This window comes from Meleagris gallopavo, chromosome 5 (genome assembly GCF_000146605.3).
Source record: "Meleagris gallopavo isolate NT-WF06-2002-E0010 breed Aviagen turkey brand Nicholas breeding stock chromosome 5, Turkey_5.1, whole genome shotgun sequence".
Lineage (NCBI taxonomy): Eukaryota > Metazoa > Chordata > Aves > Galliformes > Phasianidae > Meleagris > Meleagris gallopavo.
The window spans coordinates 18,434,330-18,450,754 of NC_015015.2; the positions used below are offsets into that span (position 1 = coordinate 18,434,330).

General features: G+C 39.7%; 1 protein-coding gene across 10 annotated transcripts in view; it reads left to right on the forward strand.

The window, feature by feature from the left end:
* The window catches only part of LDLRAD3 (low density lipoprotein receptor class A domain containing 3), a 157,748-nt gene that overhangs the window by 135,715 nt on the left and 5,608 nt on the right, over positions 1-16,425 (forward strand). For all 10 annotated transcript variants that reach the window (XM_031553506.1, XM_031553508.1, XM_031553513.1 and 7 more), the window contains one exon: positions 15,295-15,640. In XM_031553506.1, coding sequence (XP_031409366.1) covers positions 15,295-15,640 — 346 coding nt within the window. The remainder of the gene's footprint in view (positions 1-15,294; positions 15,641-16,425) is intronic.

Genomic DNA, 16,425 nt, shown 5'->3' on the forward strand with positions numbered 1-16,425 from the left:
TTGTTGTTTTTTCTTAGTGAATTATTTTAGTGGCCCTAAAAGCTGATACTGATATTGTTGATTTTTTTGTTTGTTTGTTTGTTTTGTTTTTTTAAAAGCTATGTTGAGTGTGTGCTCTGGACAATTATTTTTCAAGGCTAAGTCAAAATTTTTCAGTAAATTATTTTTCTAAGCAAAGTTGAAATTTGGCTTTCCTATTTAACTCTTCCTCTTTCCCAACCTCCAAAGGAAGAAGTATTTGACACCTTTTTCAGATTCCCTTGTTGGACCGGACATCCAAAATGGTTAGTTGCCTTTGAAATATTAGGCATAATATTTGAACCACGGTCAAAAAAATGCCAGCTTTAAGCTTGATGTAGACTAACCGTGGCACTGATGAGGCAGCTCATGGCTCAGGGGATGGCACGGATGGATTGTGGAGAACGGCAAGTGACAGTGGGCAGGTTGAATCTTCTTTGTGCAGTAAGCAACTAAGAAGCAGACAGTAAATCTGTATTAGGGCAGCAGGCTCTTACTTTAAATGATAAAGTTTACAGTATTCTATACTACGTTATGTTACTAAAAGCAATTAGAAGAGTGTTTTGGTGTATGGCACCATCAGAGGTAAAAGCACCACGCTTACAAGAATGGCTTGGTTTGAAAAATTTTAATTTTCAATTAAGTCTGAAAGGACAAAGTGCAAAATTAACTAACTTGCAATTAATTTCAGTAGTAATTATGTAAAAAATTCCAGGCATACAGAAGATGAGACGTGTGGCATAATTAGTTGTGGAGTTTTTTTGCTGCTGTAATTACAGTGATGAATATGCATGAAGCTGTTTGGGGAAGGGAAGCGCAGCAAGCAATTGTATTTAATTAAACTTTTAGCTGGCTTAGTTATGGAGGCGGTTCTTTGTTTTAATCCCTTCAAAACTGCTGTGAAACTCCTGAGGCAGGGAGGTTGCACCCCACAGTGTGTAAAAACCTTAGGATCTCATTTTTCCATGCAGAGGTCTCCAAGGTCATTTGTCACTTCATGAATCATGGGTAATCACTATGTCCTGCTTCTCCGAATCTTGAAACTTGAGTGAAAAACCTGATCAAAGCAAGCTGCACTTTTATTGTTTGGGTATTTAAACAGTTCAGAGAGAATGGTGTAGTGTTGCACAGGTGAGTGTGAGTTCAAGGAACCATCGTGATCTTTAATATCACAAGGCAAAAGTAATGCTGTTGAGCTCAGTGATGCTGAGATCAGAGTCAGGCCCTTAGCCTCTAAAGATCCTTTTGCTGGGTCCTTATCTGCAGAAATAAAAACTAGCTGAAAGATTAAAGGAAAAGGAGAAGAGCGTCATAAGGAGCGACTGTGTGTGTGGTTTGTTTTTTCACTATCTTCTAGATATTTGATGGTCCCACTTAGTCTAGGATCTGGTATGATTTGTTAGTTTTTATTGTCTTCCTAGTGTGTTTAGTCACGTTTGTGATCTGACATTTAGACCTAATAAATCAATCTGTCTTGAGTGTATGGACGCTTTCCATTGCACGTTAGGATACAGCAGGGTACTGAGGAGGACAATACCAAGTAGCTGAAAGAATAATCAAGTTTACTTTTAGAGCAAAGCAATAAAACTGCCTCTTTTGTGGTAGCAAAGACAAAATAAATGTCTTTAAAAGTATGTATGGAGAGAAGAGTGTATCTGATGAATACTGAGAATTCCCAGTTCTCATCTTGATTGACAGTGTTTAATTCTGCAGCTGTAGGTAGGTTGGTTTAGCAGTTTGAACACTGCTTTTTAGGTAAAGGGTATGTTTACCTATCTTGTTGCATTACTGTAATGCTTTTGTGTTTTCTCCTTAAATCAGATTATTAAGGAAGAGCAGTATAAAAGAAATAGTGTAATTATCTTCATAGTACTATAAAGGAGATGTTGCAAATGTTTTTGTTTCTTACTGCTGGAAATTATAATATATGTTCCAGCTATTACAAAAGATGCTTCTGAGAAGCTTCTTCCAGATGATGTGGTTATTCCCCAGAACACAATTCTATACAATCACTCAGCTTTTGTTTAAATATAGTGATGCAGCATTATTCCACCTATTCACCCTTCTATCTGTGAAATGTATTGTTAAATTTGTCCTGTATCAATTCCCTTTTACTCTTGTTGCCTTTCGTTGCAGTCTGCCCAAGAGTCTAAAAATGAGTCACCGAGCTTAATTTTTATTACCCATGGCTATTATAAATACTTCAGTCATGTCTCCTCTTAATCATCTTTTCTCAAGACTGAATAAATCCTACTTTTTTTTCTCTCTTGATATTTAAACCCTATTTCTCCATTCATCATCTTTGTTTCTGATGCTGTACTCTCACCAACCTAATTCTGTCTGTCTTCAAGTAAGCTGACCAAAATAGGATGCTACAGTTCAAACGTGGTTTCATTGGGGTTTTTTAGAATCATGCAACAACACATTTAATACCCTTTGCTTGTGATAAGCCAGTTTTCTATTAACCTTCTTTACCACTGCTGTACATTAGACCAAGAATCTGTCAATAAAAGTTCATTTTCATGTGACACATTAGCTAATTCAGGGCCTTTTAAACTATGCTTAGCTGTACTAATCATTATTATTTGCCTCCAGTCTTTCCATGCAAAATGTGAACGATAACTATAGCTACCAAAAACCTCTTCGTTTGTCCTTGCATAAAATAATTATCTAGACATAATGATGAATAATTATGAATCCTGCCTCTTAATACAAATTTTAAAATACATTTTTCTTTCTCGTGTTGTACACAAGTACTTTTCATATCTAGAATTGCACAATTCAGTGTGACTAGCTCAGTCAGTCAGCCAGGGTCAGAGGGAAAATAAATGTTTCTGCAATCTCTGTGGAAACAAAAAGCAAGACTTCATCTCCAGTGAGAACAAATCTGGCACTCACATTCATTAGGCTGCGCTTGTCAGTGCTGAATAAACAATCTTTCATCAAATGCAGCAATTTTCTTCGTTCTGTAATTAAAGATTTTTTTGCTTAATTTATTTATGTGAAAACTTGCTGAAGTGAGACCAAAATTTTTATAATGCATATTTCACAAAGAGGAATGAAGGTTCTGGATAAAGTCCCGGGTACTATAATCTTGATTTACTGTCTGCAGTGTTATGCTGAATGCATCCACAATGGAAAGATATCCAAGCCTTCTTTAAACATGAAAGGAGGTGAGCTCCTTCTTCCTTTGTTAATGCGTGGTTAGCCTGTAAGACTTGTACAATTTATAGATTAATCAATGAAGTGTGAACTTCTGCTGAACTTGGCAGTAGAACGAGGTCATCCAACAGCAACAACAAATTCTTGAAATGAGGAGTGTTCACTGTTAGAGATTTTTTTTCAGTTATTTTTCTGTTTTTCTGAAGACAGTCTTGGCAAAACTGGTCACTTGGAGAAATAACCTGAATTTGGATCTTGTGGGGTGCTTTGGGATCTTTAGTTGGCAAGGGTAGACGTTTTGTCGGTTTTTGGACTACAGGCCAGCATATACATTCAGGACTATCAAAAGTCACAGGGGACCTCCGAAGATATGTCTTGAACATTGTTGGCTAAAGTGTGTCAGCTTTATTTACGTTGTTCTTGGCCTCCTATCTATCATGCTCTTAAAGGTTTCCAGAGCTGAAGGTGTGAAGTCTCTTAAGGAGAGCTCTATTGCAGTACTTCATTATCTTTGCCTTGGAAAGTTGCCTCTGGCACCAGAGCTACAGACATAGTTTAGGAAATTGATGAAATGTTGTGTGGCTTTGCCTGTTAGGGTGTGGTTCAGTTTCAACCTGATTTTGTAGTTGATTGAAATCTGTAGTATTTTTTATATTTTTCAGGAAAAAAAAAAAAGAGAACTTTGGGAAACTCTCCTAAAGGAATAGAGGAATGTTAGAAAGCCACCAGAACATTCAGGGTAAGCAGAAATCAAAGTGAGAACAAGGCATGGAAGCACGTGATTGTGTTACAGCTACTACAGCTCGAACACAAAGGTAGCAGCTCTAATCAATTAGATGCATGAAGTAAAGATGTGATCGCTCATCTTATTCATTTGGAATGCTTTTCTGCAGCTTTTGAAAACATCGAGTTTATATTGTTAGTCAGGGCAGGTATTGTTTTGATTTTCTTCTTTTGATTTGATTTCAAATCCAGAACATGATGCTTCTGTATTAAAAATGTTAAAAGCTTAATTATAAAGCTTACTTGATCCTGAACAAGCCTGAACAACCTTTCTTGGTAGATAGTGTCTTCTGGACATCTGATCATTCATGTTGTTCTGAATCTCAATGTTCAAACTCTTGGTCTGTTGCGTTTCTTTTGTTTTTGTTTGTTTGAACGTGTTTTCCTGAGTTTAATCAGCAGAGACACCCTGCTGAAGCTGAGAAGTGTTTGGGGCTGCGTTTTTCACTGTCAGTTAACACCTTATTCTCAGCTGACACCTCATCTGTCCCAGACAGTTTCTCCTGTTTTCAGATCATTTTGAATTTTAATCTTGTCTGGTAGGGCGCTTGTAGCATTGCCTAAGACAAACTGCATAAGCCTGTTCTCTCTACTTTGTCACTTGCATGCTTGCTGAATAGTATCACATCCAGAACAGCCCTCTGGGCTCTCTAAGAAGCTTTCTGTTGTGTAGTGAACCACTGGCAACTGCAGCCTTTGAACAGTCCCCTCTAACTCCGTATTTTCAGTCTCATATTTTCTGATCAAGTGAGATTTTAGCAGTGAATGAAAAACACAAGTTTATCTTCTTCTTCCTGGTGTTAATGCCTTTCAGATGCTCCCTAATAATATCCCGTTTGTACACTCTCTTTCAAAGGCAACTTTTTTTCTATTTTCTTTCTGCCTTGCTTTGCATGCTTCTTTCTGTGTATTTTTTCTTTATTTTTGTTTTTTTTCTTCTACTTTTTCTTTTTTTTAATGATTTTTTTTTCCCCCCTGATTTCACTGTCCTCTGACAGGGAAAGCTAAACTGGACAGTGCAGTAACCACTTTCACAACCATCTGCTGTCATCTTTGCTGTTGCTTTTTATATAGTATTTATCCTTTACGATATTAGAGATTTGGAGTTTGATTTGCAAACAATCAAGATGTTTGCTGAGACCTTGTACCTTGATCATAGTGAAGTTTCTGAGGCTACAGTTTGATTTCGTTGCTGTATGCTGAGTTTATAATGCTTGTAGCTGAAAGGGAACGGTCATTGAACAACTTCAAGAATAACTTTAAGAATCAAAGCCTCTCATGATGTACCTTCACTTGGCTGGATTTGCTGCTAGTTTCTTCTGTTGCATTCCAGAAGCATTCAGTGGAGGGTGGTGGATAAGTGTGCCTGGCTGACGTGTAATGTACCTGTTGGGATGGGAACTGAGTGAAGTAGCAGCTCTTGTCTGTCTCTGCTTTCTTTTTTGGTTTTTATTCAAGGCCACATCATAGAATATCCCAAGTTAGAAGGAACCTGCAAAGGTCATCAAGTCCAACTCGTGGCTCCACATGGGACCACCCAAACCCAGTGTCTGAGAACATTTTCAAAATGGAGTGTGAGCTCTGGCAGCTTGGGGTCATGACCACTGCCCTGGGGAGCCTGTTCCATGCCCATCACCTTCTGATGAAGGAACCTTTCCCTAACTCCAAGCATGACTCTCACCTGACACAGCTCGATACCATTCCCTTGGGCCCTGTTGCTGTCATAGAGAGCAGAGCTCAGCGGTGCCCCTTGTGTTCCTGTGAAGAGCGGTAGACGACCATGATGCCTGCCCTCACCTCCTCTGCTCTGGGCTGAACAGACCAAGAGGCCTCAGCTGCTCCTCACACGTCTTGCCTCCAGCCCCTTTCCCATCTTCATAGCCCTCCTCTGGATTCTCTCGAATAGTTTTATGTTCTTCTTACACTGTGGCACCCAAACTGTACCCAGTGCTGGAAGTCAAGCTGCAGCAGAAGAGCAGAGCAGGGCACCTTCTACCCTCACTTGGGGGCTGTGCCAGGCTTGATGCACTGCAGGATACAATTAGCCCTTCTGGCTGCCAGGTGCACTGCTGACTCAGGTTAAACTTCCCACCAACCAGAATCCCAGATTCCTTTCCATGGGACTGTTCTCCAGCCACTTGTCCCCTAGTCAGTGCATAAAGCTAGGGCTGCTGCATCCCAGATGCAGAATCCAGCACTTGCTCTTCTTTGTGTAGATGATGACCAACCTCACTCTGCAGAGTGGCACCAAGGGCTGGGTAAGGCCTCAGCAGCTCCAGCCAAAGGTTTCTGAATTGTTAGGGCACTGTCCCCAAAGAATGAAGTTTTGTGGACTGCTTGTCTGTCAACATTTTTTCCCTCTCACAGTTCCAGAAAAAGATAGGATTCATTACAGTAAGACATGAAGCAGTGCACGGGCTTCACACTGGCACTTTTTCACAGAGCAGATCCCTTAAAATAGTCCTTGAAGGATTAGACTGAATTTAAAAGCTGATTAAAAACTTACTTTTCAGTATATCTAAATCAAACTTATGCTAGAAGTCTTCCTTGCCAATACAGCTGACTCTGCAGGCTCCATAAACCCTGCATCGCATGTCTTCAAGCCTTATTATCCTTCTCACATGCCAGCTGTCCGTAGCACCAATACAGCATCTAGAAAGAAATTAATGAGCACATTCTCACTGGGCAGTGCGCATCTTTTTTCACCCACCTCCAGAATAAACACTGTAAAATGTGTTTCACTCGTCTGTCCTGTACATCATACCACATTCAGCTTTTTCCAGGCATTTTATTGAAATAATGTGCATTTTTTGTAGGCCTGACGATTTAGAATCATCCAAGATAGCAGTATTGTTTTTGCAATGTGGTGTAACTTAGTTATCACCTATCCCTTAGTAATAGGCAGTAAAAACACAAATATTTCATCTTCTGGTTGTCATTGGTTGAATTTTTGTTTTGAGATGTCTTTTTTCCCCTTCTAGAGGTTAAAAATGATTCCAGTGTTAGCTCAGCATTTTATTGGAAGCTTAGATTCTAAACTCTTAGGGTCAGACTGCAGTAGGAAAGGCAAGGTCACCCATGGCTTTTGATAAATGTATTTTTCTTCCTACTTTTGACTTGAAACTGCTTACGACGTTTGAGAATTAATCTCGGTAGTGCGTGCTGTGGTACTGGCAGGAAGCAGAGATCTGATGCAAGATGGCTCTTACCTACCTCAGACTTTTGTTATGCCAATTAACCTTTACAGAAGATAGGACTGTGCATTTGTGCATAAATTTTCCAGTGTTCCTAAAGATAGTTGGTAGAAAATTCACTTGTTAAGTCTTTAGTTAAAGAAGCGAAGAAGAGTCTGTTGTTGGAGACTAATTTTGAGTCCCCTTGTGTTTTGTTGGTTGAATTTCATAGTGGTGTTAACTTTTCAGTTAAAATGTTCTTTCTCTCATTTATGTTCCTTATTTTTATGGTTTTCTGTTTGTTTTTAATGCTTTTAAAGTAACACTTTCTATAGGAGTATTTTAGAGCATAGATGGCTATGGATCTTCCCTCAGGAATCCAGCTATAGATTAACAATTTAATGTTTATTTCTCATCTTAACTTTCAAGACTATACAATACTGCTTATTAATGGTATACAGTATCAGAATCTGGACTTTTCCAGCAGTTTGGGAGTAGTTTGTGACTTGAACAAGGGAAGACTAGAATGTCTTCTGAGAGACTGAGGAAAAGGAGCAGGCTGTGGTGCAAGATGAGTGGCTGTTACCTCTAATTTGGATGCACACCAGGGCTAGAATCCAGGATGCTTTTGGTTGTCATGGCTCTTGAGGAGAGCACCAAGAGCACACTTGTCCTATGAAGAGAATATAGTTTCTCTTTTGAAACACGTTGTTGCTTTGTTTGATAAGCTTGAGCTGCCATTAGCCTGCATTTTGGAAGAGCTGCTGCTATTTGAGATTTTCCTTTTACTGAACAGGTGTAACTGGGTGGTTGGAAGGGGGGTATTAATAGTGGGAGACCCTAGAGATGTCCGAACATCAGGTTCTTGCTAAGTGGCCTCTTTCTGTCATAAAATGTTGTTATGAGAAGTATACATTAACAAACTTCGTACTGCTTTTGTTGATGGTGACAGCCCATTTTCAAAAAAGAGAAAAAAGAAACAAACAGAAGTAACTAAACCCCTCCATCTAGAGGAGAGAACTTTATTAGAACAGTGTTCATTCTTTCCATGTTCTGTCCATGCTTTTGTTCAGTTTCTGTTCTCACTGTGCATTAATGATCAAGTTACCCTTGCCTTTTGGACTATCTTGTGTCCGGGAAGTGCTGCTTAGGTCAGTGTCAGAATGATCCTGAGCTGTATTCTAGTAATACTTTAGATTCCTCCTTGGCTTCCTTCTAGATGCCAAGCCTGGACCTTTTGTTTTCACGCTCAATGGCTGAGCTCGGCTTTGCAGGTTTTTACATTGCTCTCAAGTTAATTTTAGAACTTTAGTTGCCATGGGTACTGCTAAGTAGTTCTCACTTCTCTACTTATTTGCTCAGTTTGCTGCTTTGCTTTTTTTTTCCTTCTTTTTATTTTAATGTTTAAACTGCGATGTGTGAAGTGCATGGAATAATTAGCCAACCCAGCAGAAGATAAAAAGGAGGGCATGTGAGAGGTGAAGCTCTTGATCTTCAGTCTGATGACTCAGCTGCTCTTTCAGCAACTGCAGACTTGAAAGCACTGCTCGTGTACTGTGTGGTCAGGATGTGGGGTTTAAGCCTGGTGAGGCCCAGGTATTATGCTCATTTTAGATGTTCTGAATGAGATGTGCTGAAACTGCTACTAGTTCTGCTGACTAATACTGTCTGGAGGCTTATCTGTGCTTTTCTGGCCAATTGTATGTGAGTCCATATGTATATAAGTGTGTTCTCTGCTTAATGTGTGGCCTGTGATTCTATTAAACAGTAACAGTGATCGTCTTGCTCAGAGCTTCTGCAGTGCATAATAAAGGGAAATCTTTCCTTAGGCACTGAAGATCATGAATGTCTTTTCAGTCTTCTGAAAGAAAAGGCAAAGATGCATACAGTGCTATTTAGACTTCTGATTTATATTGAAATACTTATGCTTTTGTGAAAAATGTAGTTCTTGTCGGTACAGAGGGGCTTGGGGAGATGGTCCTTCCTTTCTGCAGACCAAGAGCTGTGGGATAGTCTGCAAAGTGACTTGATCAAGACAGTGCAAACAGCACTTCTGCACGTAGCTTGTGTTCCCTCTGAAAGGAACAGCAGTGCAGAGGGGCAGTAACATCTAGATTTTGCATGCACTTGTTATCAGTGTCTCTCCAACATTTCTCAAACATCACTGTCTAGACTGCATGTGGGCATAACAGGGCAAGGAGCCAGGAAGACTATGAGAAAGTGACCCAATGGGTGACTTCTAGAGCTGTGGTAAGAGCCACCATCTGCTCCATTTTACCTCAAGTGATGTGCTGGCTGCTCTGCTTCTAGTTCATGGATATTGGGAATGCTGAGGTGCATGTGGTGAAATAGCCTGAGACCTTTCCAAGCCAGGATACCTGTGCAGATCAGTGTTGCCTTGATGTGAAGCCCTCAGTCCTGTAGACATAAGTGGAAGAAGCAAGGGATTTCATTCTGCTGCTTTCCTAGAAATCTGCTACATTTGCCAAGCACCTGATAGGTAAAGATGTAATGGTACCTTATTGTTTCGGCCAATTCCTATAGCTAAGGTCTGTTTAGTGCACTTAACACTTGTATTAACAAATCTCTCTTCTGTGCATGAAGCAGGGAAGGCCAAAGCAGGGCAGAAACACTCCTCAAACGCAGTGGGAAACAAATCCTGGCTGCAAGTGTCTAGGGCCAATATGAAGCTGCTTGGGGGTGGGAGAATAAATGATAGCTGAGCATGAAACTTCATAAAGGAGGTGTGCTGTCTGGGATAGATACTGTTTCTAGCTTGGAAAACGGCGGTAGGTGTGCAGGGGATCAAAGATAACTGGATAAGAAAGGCCATCACTTGAATAAAGAACATTTTTAAAGTCCAGGGCACAAATCTACATAAGGCTTGTTGTAGTGACATGTGACATCATCAAAGACGAGATCTGTAAGGGGCTTGAAGACTTAGCCTGGATGCCCTAGGTGCTGCTGTGGCACAGAAGGTAAGTATAGCATGGAGGCTCTGCCTGTCTGTATTTGATTTTTGTCATCTTTAACCTTCCTGCTGCAGAGCTGCTCTTTAACCAGTCGGAATTTAAATGTGTTGTTACAGTAACGTCTTTGTTGCAGATGGACCGTGACTTGTGTTCATTAAGGCTACGGATGTCTGCTCAGATTATGTATTTCAAAAGCTTTTTCTCTGATGAACTGTGAAAAGCCAGGCTTGAGCAGAGGATTGCGAAAGATAAAATAATAGACCCTCTTCCCACTGTCTGGCAGACCTAATGCGGTTAATGCAGCTACTCTCAGATCTTTTCAAAAACTTGGAGACAGCAAATTTGTTCACAGTCAATAAGATGGTCTTCTGAGCGCAACCCCTTATGTTTCCTTTATCAGTCTTTTCCTAAATTATTCACAAAGCTTTTTACACTCCGAAAATCTCCACTCTGTGGATTCAGCATTTCCCAGGTAATAAGGTTTAATAGGCGTAAGTGGCATTGATAAACTGTTTATACGTGGTGTGATTAAAAAACACAGATCTTCTTAAGGGAAAAAAAAAGCGTGAAAGAATAAATATGCCACGAATTTAAACTAAATTAGCCTTCCTGCTCAATTTTTTTTTTTGCAAAATTGTATTTAATAGGAAAGTAAGGAAAACTCTTTAAAGCCACCTGGATCATACTGGCTACTTCTGGGAGCAGATGGCTGTATTAGCAAGAGATTCAGTTCAGTGCCTTCTGTGATGTGTAAACATTTGCTGGAAGTTACTGGAGCAGAACGAAAGAGTTGCAGCTTTTTCTTTCTGAAGTAGTATTGCATGTTTGGCTAAGGTTTTTCAGGTGGTGTTTTATCTCACCTTTTCTCTATTAAGAAGTGTACAAAATGTGTACGATTCATTTAAGCAGTGTCAGCTTCCCATCCTTCCCTTCTGCACCCCTGCATGCTCACACAGTTCTAGGACAAACTGGAATGACATCTTTGGAAGCAGCTATTTGCACTTCTATTTTCTCTTCGTGCAAAGCCTTCTCTTCAAATTTAAAGACATTGACAACATAAAGTAATAAGGGGAAAGGGAGCATGTGTGGCTTTTCTTTTATTCAGCAAGTTATAGAAGCACAGCAGAAGAACTTACTGCGTTCTCCCCTACTCTTGCAGTAGCTGGACGTACCTCTCTGATGTGTGATGCTTTTTTGAACGTGTATTGAATTATCATTAAGTTATTCATTTCAACAGGATCAGATAATGGAAGAAAAAACATTCTTCAAATGTCTTTTACAGTCAAAACTGTCTTGTAGTTCGGCTACTTTTAGCTGTTACATAAAGCAGTTTCTGTTCTGGGATGTTATTTTGGAAGGAGACCAATAAGGGAAGGGTTTTTTGTTGTTGTTGTTTTTGGTTTTGGTTTTTGTTTGTTTTTTTGTTTTGTTTTGTTTTGAATGGCAGGTATTTTCTCTAGTGTTATAAGTCAAGCACAGCTGTCAGGCTCAGGTAATGTTACTTCAGTCTTTAGCATTTTTGCAGTTAGTGACTTTGTTAGCAAAAGGAGAAAGACAAAGATTCATCTTTCCTGATTTAAACTGTGCCACAGGGGAAGTGGAATACCACTGGACTTCATTTGTGAGCAACTTTTGCTAAAGGACTTTAAGATTTTGTATTTATGGCCAGAGGGTCCACCTATAAGGCAAGAATAAATATGTTGGTGTGGGAGAAGGGTGTTTCGGTAGTACACTCTATGTATAGAGGCTTTCCCAATTTAGGGAGATGGATTATTTGCGTGCAGAAAGAGAAATGTCTGTATTCAAAGTACTCAGCACTGCCCAGCATACAAGAAAGAGCACTTGACAGATAAAACCTGCTTTTTTTCTCTTCACAGGGTATTTCTGTACCCCTCAGCGCAGCATCATATCAGAGTAGCACAAGCTAGTGCTTGCTGAACTGATGGGGATGCTAATTTAGATCCCCCAAACAATATTGCTTATGGGCTAATACAAAGACTGTGCCAATCAGCTGTTTTCAAACAGCATCGTTTTGGTTATGTTTGTGGTTGAGAGAGATCTATACTGATCCCAGTAGAGACATGTCTTAGGTTGCTCTTATTTTCAAAGATATGGTGAAGTAAATGGAAACACAGGCAATAAAACTAAAAACCTGAAAAGGAATAGAGAATTACTGGCAAACAAATGATTTAATTCCAAAAACTCCAAAACAGTATGTTAAGTGCAAACTTGCTCCAAATCTTTGTAAGATAGGTAAGCTACTGTTGTGTGAGAAGGCTTTGAAGCTAGGTAAAACAAATGGGCAGGTTTGTTTTTTTTTTCTTTTTTTTTTTTTTCCGCCCTATATTGTCCTGAAGCTGTTGTCAGATTCTTTCTCCTCTTTAAAATGTCTGATTTTTGGCAAAATGTTTTTGGATTTATGGAGCCTTTTCATGCAGGACCTAAAAAGGATCTATCCCAAACAGACAGATAACCCTATCTGTTTTCAAAAGAAGTTGACATATAATTCACTGCTCTCATTTTTTTCTTTGTTTTTTAATAAGATGGAGATTGATAAAGAGGAGAGAGCATGTTGGTGAGAACAGTCCCTTGGTAACTAATTACGTCTCATCAGGTCTGCAAAGGCATTTTGTTCTCACTCTTCTGCTCATGCACTGTAACTGGTGAACCAAGATGAGTGGAAGTCTTGTGGTATTTTACTGGAATGTCATAACATTTTTACTTCCCTTGCACCAAAGATTCATAGGCAATTGTATTCACCCATGGATCACACCTTGCATATAAACTTGTTGATGTTTTTGTAGAAATGATCTGCTTGTCAGTCCACTCCCAGCACTGGCCCTTGTCTGTGTTACGTGACAAGAATTCATTATTCAGCAGGTGAAGTTGGAGAAGCCGTAGTAATATGTGATGAGCTGTAATTAAGCTTCCCAATGCATATAAATTCATTTCCTCCCTTCTGCTCTGACTTACATTCTTCATGCAGACTTTGTTCATTTTGCTAAGTGAGCCAGAGACAGGTAACAACAATTTCTGCTTTCTCTCCAGTGCTGCTGTGTAGGGAAATAAATTCATGAGGGATTCTCACTGATGTGTGTCACAGACATGAAAAGTGGGATTATTCCGTGGTGAAATGTGGCTCACAGGTGGCCTGCAAAGCAGTTCTCTGGTCTGCAGTTACAGTGGTATCAACAGGAGAGCCTGTCTGTATAAGAGCAGTAGTTTTCTTTGTGGTAACAGGACTGATAATCACGTTTTCTTAGTTCCAGTAGAGTCTTTGCTTTCCTTCTCTTCCTTCTTACTAAGCCATCTTTGATTAAAATTGAGATGTTTAAAGGATTAGCCAATTTCAGTTGTATTATCTGATACAGAAGTTATTTTTAGTGATGCTGACAAGTATTGCTTTGTGTTTTATCATGAAAGTAAAGTACTGAAAACAAACATTGCAAGAAACGCCCAAAGGATCTTGATTCACAAATGTTGCTTGAGGAAAACTCTGTTTTGTCAGATACATTTTGTGCATACTTCATTATTTTTTTCCCAGAGACACTTGTAAGAGGCTCACTTGCAATTCTGAGTGACCAAGACCTGTTTTCAGCTGGTAGGTGGGAAGGGAAAAATCATGTTAAAGTTTCCTGTCCCAGCCTTTTGCTGTAGGGAATGAAAAATTGGGATAGATGGTCCTCTTATAATCGTGTGGATTTTAGAGGGTCAAGGAGTCAGGATTTTTTGTTTGCTTTTACTCAGCCTCATGTTTTTGCTTGAGATAGATTAATGTTTTGTGTCAGAACAGCATTTTTATTTTTGTGTCTGTAAGGAGTTACAGCCTCCACAGGAATGGAAATTCCCCAAAATGAGAAGGCAATTGTTAGATGATATTAGACTTTGTCAGCAGGGTGCTGACATGGAGTCAGGGGAACATGGTTCCCAGCCCTGAAGTGTGGCAGTCACATCAGTGTGTGTGTCATTTTGCTTCTATAAGCTGCTTTCTTTCTTTGCATTCTGCCTCTTTCTTTGTTGTTTCTTTTTTTTCCTCATAAGATTTGCATGCAGTTCAAGGTCCATGTAGATGTTATTCAGAGTTATAATTCCATTACCTTTTTGTTTCTCTGGACCCTGAGCCTGGATAGGGAGGGATTCCTTCTCCTGTGTCGTGGCTCTGAACAAATCCTGTGTAACTTCTTTTAGAATACTCGGTGACTTTGCTGATTGCTCAGTGCCTCCTGCACATAAAACACTGGCTGTATGGTATGTGAAGTATGTCTTCTGATCTGCTCATTTTCTCTCATCACCAGTCTTCCTGATAAAGCTGCCATTTGCAGCCATGCTCCTGCTTCTTCCCACCCAATTAGCATTTTCAGCCATTCCACTGTCCATTTCCAAATCAGATCGAAGCTCAATTAAGTGATTTGTCATGCCCTCACTCCTGCTCACATTTTACTTTTCCTCATTTTATTATAACCTAACCCATTTGTTTGTTTGCTTGGTTTTTTGTCCTTCCCTTCCTAGACCTCTTTGCTTTTAAGCTTGTACATCTTTTACTGGTATCACGTCTACCAGGCTTACAACAATGGTTTTATCTGCAGTTCCAATGCACTTTCTACTTTTAAATTACTTCCAGCAGGAGGTCTGTTGATCACAAATGTCCAAATAATCACTTACTGAGCAGCTGTTTGTATTTTCTATTACTTGTTTTGGACTGCTGGGTTTCTGGAGCAAACAATGTAGTTGTTACCCTTTTTCATAAGCTCTAAGTAAACTTCAGTTGTACCACACTTTATAAAAAGCCTGATCTTTGCTTTTAATGATATTTCTGATTGTAGTATGCTTTGCCAGATACGGCTATGGAACTGTGCTTATGTCTCAGAAAGGGATGTTCTAGCCTGTGGAAAAAGTAGTTTGAGTGAAAAGTATGATTGAGTGAACCTCATGATAATGCACATGCTTTACCAAAGCGTATTTTCCTGCTCTTCAGCATTCTCTCCCCCTCTTAATTTGTCTGAGACATGTATTACAGGTGAGAATGAACTAAGAGATGGTCAGCCAGTCTCTGTTTTGCATGCATGTAGTTTTAATATGCTAAGAAACTTGCCTTGTCACACAGCATGCTAGCAGAAAGCGCATGTTGTATTAGAGAATTGTAAAATGAAATGAATCTCAGGCTTTCTTCTCCTTTTGTCTTGCAGAGGCAGGCAGCGGCCAAGATTACGTGACCTCAGAAAATCAGCTGCTCTATTACCCCAGTATTACCTACGCTATCATTGGTAGCTCTGTCATTTTTGTGCTCGTGGTGGCCTTTCTTGCCTTAGTCCTGCATCACCAAAGAAAACGCAACAATCTCATGACCCTGCCAGTGCATCGCCTGCAGCACCCTGTGCTGCTGTCCCGGCTGGTGGTCCTTGATCACCCACACCACTGCAGTGTTACCTACAATGTCAACAATGGGATCCAGTACATGTCCAACCAGACCTACCACAGGCCAGAGGATCTGGACTCACCTCCGTCCTATTCAGAGGCTGTGCTGGACCAAAGGTATGTACAGCAGCTATTTCTGTTCTCACCAAAGTTTCACGCTGGTTGCAGCTGTGTGCATCTGTGCTTCTTCTTCCTGTTTATTCTTATTATGCTTTTGATGGTGATACTGTGTTGCTATTCTGACAAGTTCACTTGCTTTTATTACCATTAAAGGCAGATAAGGCAAACTTAAGTCACGATCTTAGCACATGCTGTTGCAGAAGCAGGAAAACGCAAAGAAATGTGTAACTTCTCTTATAATATCCTGTGCCAGTCTGGAGTCAACACATGAAAACTTCATTTGGATTTTTTTGCCAAAAGCTAACTGGTAGGACATACTACTAAAAATATATATGTATATATACACCCTGGAGATAAATGATAAATAAGTATATAAAGTAAAGAGATCTGCATTTCTTGCATCAAGAAATTGAATAGATCCTCTGCTTTGTACCACTTCTCTTTTTACCCGGAGAAGAAAAGAGAAAAACTCTGAAATGGAAAGCTCTGTTCTTTTTTCTTAAGTAGCTGAAAGTGCTTTGAAGTTTTGCAGGTGTGTTGATTTTGTATTGGTGACACTGGTTTTATTTGTAGATCATTAACCTTTGTTTTAACCTCTGCCTGTAAGCTCTTCCCAAATAAAATTGCTAGACTAACATCCTTTGTACATAAAAAGGGCATAGTGGGAACTTTGATGATCCAAACTGTTCACTGTCACCCTGTCACCATTCTTTAGCACAATCTCTGGGATCTAGGAATGATAATATAATCATTTACATTCCTATTCTCTGCTGATTTGGCAA